The sequence below is a fragment of the Gekko japonicus genome, unplaced genomic scaffold (genome assembly GCF_001447785.1).
Source record: "Gekko japonicus isolate JY-2015 unplaced genomic scaffold, Gekko_japonicus_V1.1 scaffold1368, whole genome shotgun sequence".
NCBI lineage: Eukaryota > Metazoa > Chordata > Lepidosauria > Squamata > Gekkonidae > Gekko > Gekko japonicus.
The window spans coordinates 151,888-158,719 of NW_015160881.1; the positions used below are offsets into that span (position 1 = coordinate 151,888).

At 42.2% G+C, this 6,832-nt stretch overlaps 1 protein-coding gene across 1 annotated transcript; it reads right to left on the reverse strand.

The window, feature by feature from the left end:
• Positions 1-353: 353 nt before the first annotated feature.
• On the reverse strand, positions 354-3,677 carry LOC107120494 (plasma membrane calcium-transporting ATPase 1-like). Its single transcript, XM_015423211.1, has one exon. It carries the CDS (start codon positions 3,675-3,677, stop codon positions 354-356), a length of 3,324 nt encoding a protein of 1,107 aa, XP_015278697.1.
• Positions 3,678-6,832: the final 3,155 nt, after the last annotated feature.

Consider the following 6,832-nt stretch of genomic DNA (forward strand, 5'->3'; position numbering starts at 1 on the left):
TATGTACTGTTTAACTTCTATCCTTCATATAACACCACACTGTAATTAATAAATATAAAAAAGTTAAGACTTCTGGCTTTATCACTCTCTTTTTCTGTGGATACCTCTTGCAAAAAGAAATTTCAAGGCTCAAGATCCAGTAAAGGTCTGCTAACATAATGCTCAGACCTATACATGAAAGTCTCAGCTGGCTTGTCATTTTGATTCCTTATTTCCTATATCCTCTAGAGAAAGTGTGTTTCACTGACCACTGCGGAGAAAAAAACCCTATTAATTTCTTAACGCTAGCAGTGAGCATATTGCTCTTTTTGAAATGACATTTAATAATAAAGTTTCAGATTCACTTGTTTATGTCAGACAGTTTTGCTGTTGTTTGCTGATTCTAAGTCATTATATACGGAAGCACGGAATGCCTTTACTACTCTGCTCTGAGCTTGTATTCTAGACAGCCCCCTAAACCACAAAATCTGACTGCGATTCAGTTCCCGCTCACCATAGTCGATCTCTGTTGAGTTTTCAGCTTGTTCTGCTTCAATCATTTCCTCTTTTGGTGGCCCCTCACCGACTTCCCTCAAGCACAGCAAATACCTGTTTGGAATACTTATGATTAGCTGTCCCCACAGCAGTGTCCCAACACCAAGGAAGACTGACCACAGCCACTGATCTAGTGAAAGTTCTGCACAGCTAAAGGGCTTCCCTCCAATTTGAACAATGATGACTTGCACAATCAACGTTCCCAAAACAACACAACAAAAAATGGCATTTGTGAATATTCCTTCAAACACATTTCTTTCCCCGTGGATCTTTCGTGCATTGATTTCATTAAAAATCTGCATCATTACAAACGTATTAAATACAATTGTGTAATGTTGGGTCGGTGGGGCCTGCATGGGTGCACTTCGTCCATTTTCAATATCAAACAATTTTTCACCTGCAAAAAGAAGTCCAAAGACAACTACAAGCTGATAAAAGGCATGGCACAAAATGCTTTTCAGCATGGTACGGGAGATGAGGGGTTTATTTCTACCATATGGTTTCCGTTTCAACAGAGCTTCTGTTGGCTTTTCTGTGGCCAAGGCAAGAGAAGCAAACGTATCCATGATGAGATTGACCCAAAGCATCTGAACAGCTTTCAGAGGGGAATTCTGGGTGACACAGGCTCCTACAAAAGCAACAAGTACTGCTACTATGTTGACAGTAAGCTGAAACTGAAGGAATTTGGAAATGCTGTCATATACATTCCTACCCCACATAACTGCTTTAACAATGCTTGAGAAGTTATCATCTGTGAGAATGATGTCAGAGGCTTCCTTAGCTACATCTGTGCCAGCAATGCCCATTGCAAAGCCAATGTCAGCCTTTTTTAAAGCAGGCCCATCATTAGTACCATCACCGGTCACCGCTACCACTTGCCTTTGTTCTGTGAGGTTGCTGTTAATGATCCCTTCTACCAAGATGTATTTGTCAGTTGGTGAGGACCTTGCAAGCACACGAAGCCGAGGCCAGATCTGGTCGAGCAGCTCTTGTTTAATCACTCCTTCAGGACTCTGTATTCGTTTATTAAATTCTTTTCCATCCAGGCATATAAAGTTATCCTCGGGTCGCAAGATGCCACATTTTACAGCTACTGCACGAGCGGTGTCAATGTTATCCCCAGTGATCATACGCACAACAATGCCAGCATTTTGACATTTTTTTATTGCAGCAGGAACTTCAGGTCTCACTGGATCTTCAATACCTACAATTGTGATGCATGTCAAGTCCTTGATAATGTCATCCTCATTGTCCCATTGTGGTTCTGAACTGAAAGATGAGAAATCTCTGAAAGCTAGACATATGGTTCGGAGTCCCTCATTGGCCATCGGTATGATCACATTCTTTACTATGTTGTCATAGTCTTTTTGTGTGAAAGGTACAGGCTCCCCATCACTATTCAATATCGTTCTGCATTTGTTAAGGATTATTTCAGAAGCGCCTTTGGTGAACATTTGATAGCTACCGCTAGCGTTTCTCAAAACTGTGCTCATAGATTTCCTGTCAGAATTGAAGGTGTACACTTTAAACAGTGCCTCCTCTGGTATTTTAGTCCTTACAGACTCATAATTCTGTTTTAATTCTACAAGAAAGCCCAGCAAAGCACATTCAGTCTTATTGCCAATATGACGGGGGAGGCCACCACTTTTCTCAGGAGTCAGAATTTTAGATGTATAAGCACAGTTTACAGAGATTCCTTTCAGCAGATAATTCATAATAGTTGGATGAATTAAATTGGGAGAAGGAATAACTTTATAATGTGTGCCACCAATAAAGGCTTGGACCACTGTCATTCTATTTATGGTTAAAGTTCCTGTTTTATCTGAGCAAATGGCTGTTGCGTTACCCATAGTCTCACAGGCATCCAAATGTCGCACTAGGTTATTATCTTTCATCATTTTCTTAACAGAGTAGGCGAGTGAGATTGTGACAGCAAGTGGAAGGCCTTCTGGCACTGCTACAACCAATATCGTAACTCCAATAATAAAGAACTGCACCAAATATTGTATATAAATTGGTGTGCATTCAACAGTCCAAATACGCTTCTCAATAACAAAATTTTTAATTATAAAAGATCCTGTTAGGACAGAAACTGTGATTACAGACATTGCCAGGCCTGCTTTGCCAATCTGAACGGCTAATCGTGTAAGTTTTGCTTGAAGAACAGATTTTTCTTTTTTGTGTGTCGTTTTTTGCTCCTTTTCCATTTTTTTGTTTTCAGAAGCTCCATGCTCCTTTTTCTCAGGGGGCTCATCTGTTTTTTTAAGCTTTTTGCTGTTTTGCTTTGTTTTCCCATTGTCCCCCCCCACTCCAAGTAAAGTGAGGATAATTCCCGTTTGTGAATTTACACCTACGGCTGTGATGACCATTCTTCCAGAGCCTTCCATCACGTGAGTACCTGACAGCAATATGGGATCCTCTGTCAAAGACTTCTTGACAAGATCCGACTCCCCTGTGAGGGAGCTCTCATCAGTTTTCAGATCATGCCCTTGGAGAAGAATGCCATCGGCTGGCAGAAGGTCACCATACTTGATCTGTGCAATATCCCCAACCACTAACTCAGACACTGGCACCTGGATTACCTGCCCTCCTCTGACGACTGTGAATTTCTGTTCACTTTCAATGCGAAGTTGCAACCCCCTGAATTGTTTCTCTTTACTCCAGTCATTGAAAGCGGTTACCAACACCACGCAAACTACTGACAAAAGAATTGCCGCTCCTTCTATCCATTCAGCCTCTGTAGCTTCTTCTTCTTCTTCTTCTGCAGTGTCACCTATATGACATGCTGCCGGTTTTGTTCCTGCTGGATGATAAAAAGAAAGTCCCAGTGATATAATGGCTGCAACTTCTAAGATGCATAATGTCATATCCTGCAATGCTTCCCACACTAACGCCAAGAACGTTAGTGGTTTTTTCGGGGGTATAAAGTTCTTTCCAAAGATAGCTTTCCTGAGAGCTATTTCTGCTTGGGAACCCACTATCCCATCTGTGGGAGAAGTCTTCAGCAGTGTACATATTCTGTAAACCTCTCCATAATTTTCTTTTATTTTGTTAACTGCATCTTTAGTTCGTAATTCCATCAAATTACGCAGCTCTAGGACAGTGATCTTGAAGTCTGTTTGTTGGTCTGGAGCCACTCTCATTCTGTCTTCCTGTAAATTACAAATGACAACCCAGATTATTATTATTTTTTTTTTAAAAAAATAACATTAAAACAGAGTCATAGAACATTTTTTCCCCTTGGATTTATCTATAAGAGCACTTGGATTCATTCTCTGGCACACAAAATGGGAAGATATAGACAGCCTTCCAAGTATACTTTCAGTACCATTCTAAGCAGAGTTTCACCTTTCTAATCTAACTGACTTCAAGAGACTTAGAGGGTATAACTCTGTTCAAGAGAGGGCTTTGTTAATCTAAGACAGCAGTTCTCAACCTATGGGTCGCAACCCCTTTGGGGTTCGAACGACCCTTTCACAGGGGTCGCCTAAGACCATTGGAAAACACAAATTTTCGATGGTCTTAGGATAGGGCTCACTATGCTTTAATTATGTTCAATTTGTAACAATGAAAATACATCCTGCATATCAGATATTTACATTACGATTCATAACAGCAGCAAATTTACAGTTATGAAGTAGCAACAAAAATAATTTTATGGTTGGGGGTCACCACAACATGAGGAACTGTATTAAAGGGTCGCGGCATTAGGAAGGCTGAGAACCACTGATCTAAGAGATCTGACTCTCAAGCCCTGCTCTCTGTGCCACCCCCCCCCCTCCAGAGGTGAGGCAGGTAGTGACTAGAGACAGGGCATTTTTCTGTGCTGGCACTTTGCTTATGGGATGTACTCCTCCTTGAGACTCACCTGGCAACTACTTTGCTTTCTTTTAGGTACCAGGCTAAGAACATGTCTTTTCACTCAGGCTTTTAATTAGGAGTTTTATCTTTCCAGCTTTTTAATGGTCTGCTCCTGTTTTATGGATAGTTTTAAAAAATTCTTCTTATGTCTAATGGCTTTGTGTTTTCATGACGTGTTTAATGCTGCATTTTTTAATTGTCCATTGCCTTGAGCAGAAATATTCTAAGTAAATAAGAGCAGGGGGAAGGCAATTTTAAAAAACAAGGACTGATGTAGCAATGGCTAAGAAACAATAATGAAGTAGAAAGTCTCTGGTTAAAATCTTACCTTTGCCACAAATTCACTATGTGACTTTAAGCACACAATCTTCTCTTAGTCTCTGCTCTGCATCCCCCCCCCCCCCCCCCGCCGGGATAATGAGATGCCCTGCATGAATTTATTTATTTGTATTTCGCTTTTCTCCCCAGTTGGGACTGAAAATGGTTTAGAACATTGTTCTCCGGTCCTCTGCTTTCTCACAACAACAACCTTGTGATATAGGCCAGGCTGAGAATTTGTGAAGGGCCCAAGGGCAACCAGTGAGCTTCCATGGTAGCAATGGGGATTTGAACCTGAGTCTCCAGGATCCTAGTCCAACACTCTGTCTACTATGCCATGTAATAAGATAGACTTACTTTCCTGGGGGAAAAATGACAAGATGTGTGTGTTTGTGGAGTGAGGTGAATAAAAATCAATTAAGTTTTTAATTTTTTAAAAAAGTATAGCTGCGTATAGCTGCATCCTAATAAATTGTTATTGTTATTGCAACAAATTACTATGCGTTCCAAGATAATTGATTTAACTGGCCTCTCTTTTTAGTGAGTTACATGGTAACTTAAATCAACCCATCCTGATGTCAGTGAGCATACTAAAGTGCTATATAAACACTAAATATTATCAGGGTTATTTTTGGGCAGGAACGCACAGGAACGGAGTTGTGGCTGGCTCCCAAATTGGCCACGCCCAGCAGGAACTCATTAGCATAATAGGCCACACCCAACAGCAGGAACTCATTAGGACTGGCTACATTAGGAATGTGTGGCCTAACATGCAAAGAAGTTCCTGCTACAAAAATAAGCCCTGGGTTTTGACAACAAACAAGGTAAACAGAATAAGAAGCAAAAGGTGGGTGTGGCTGAATGACCACACTTCTGGTAACATGGAGGCCTAATATGCTAATGAGCTGTGCTGTCAGGCATGTGACCTAATATGCTAATGAGTTTCTGCTGTTGGGTGTGGCGTATTATGCTAATGAGTTCCTGCTGGGCTTTTTCTACAAAAAAAGCCCTGAATATTATTATGATTGTTGTTATGGTACTATACATATGTATGCTCAAGTTTCTATAACCTGGTGAACAAGCATATATTTATAATATAAAAATACAATACAATACAATGCAAGTATTATTACTCTGTTTAGAACATGTCCCAGATGCAGAGGGGAACACAGCTGTGTACATCTTTCCCCTGGAAACTGTCGGCCAAACTACACGTTATGGGTTTTGTTGATTCAGGTTCCCTGGACTCTGCTCGCATTCTCATAATACAGCACATGCAGCTCCAAACTGGCGTGAACTGCTACTTCCACAGCTATTTTTTTTTTGGGGGGGGGTTGCCACAGGTTTGGGAAAACAACATGGGGGGGGAGAAGCCCCTTCTCCCCCCCAACACATAATTGTCCTGAGCCAAATTGGGCTCCTATGGATTTTAAACACTCCTTTCCCTGCAGCTGCTGTGTGACTGGGAGAAAAGTGAGTGGGGAGCAGGAAACCTAGAAACTACTTGCCAAAATTCATAACAGGTAGTTTGGCCCTGACATTACGAGATGGAGAAGCTCATTTCTCCATGTAGCTCTTCATCAAGTATCTCTTAAAATGTCTTCTGGTATGGCAACTGTGAGGAGGATTCCTCAGTGCCTTCCCAAAGGGACCCTTTGCCGCCACCAACGTTGTCCCTGAGCCAGCAGGGTCCTCAAGCCAGGAGGCCCCAGCACGGACACAGTCTTCCTCAGGACCCCAAGAGCAGAGAACACAAAGGGCTAGGGCCGAGGCCTGGGTTGGGAAATTCCTGGAGATTTTGGAGGTGGTGCCAGGGGAGGGGTGTGAACGTAGCGGAGTATAATGCCGCAGATTCTGCCCTCCAAAGAAACCATTTCCTCCAGGGGAACTGATCTCTGTCAACTGGAGACCTGTGGTAATTCTGGGAGGTCTGTAGGCCCACTCCCCCAGATGTTGGCAATCCTACGTGCAAAAGTGCACCCCTGGCAGCCCAAGGCCTCCCCTCTGCTGAGGAAGCACCAGGATAGACTAATGAATCACTGCAGTATCTGGGCTCTGCTACTCCTTGTCAGAAGAGCAGAGGAGCTGACTCAGCTTCTGAGATGAGCCTAATGCTGGA

Bases quoted from the DNA above. Each gene is read 5' to 3' on its own strand.
- LOC107120494 (XM_015423211.1), bottom strand. From the start codon at position 3,677: ATGAGAGTGGCTCCAGACCAACAAACAGACTTCAAGATCACTGTCCTA.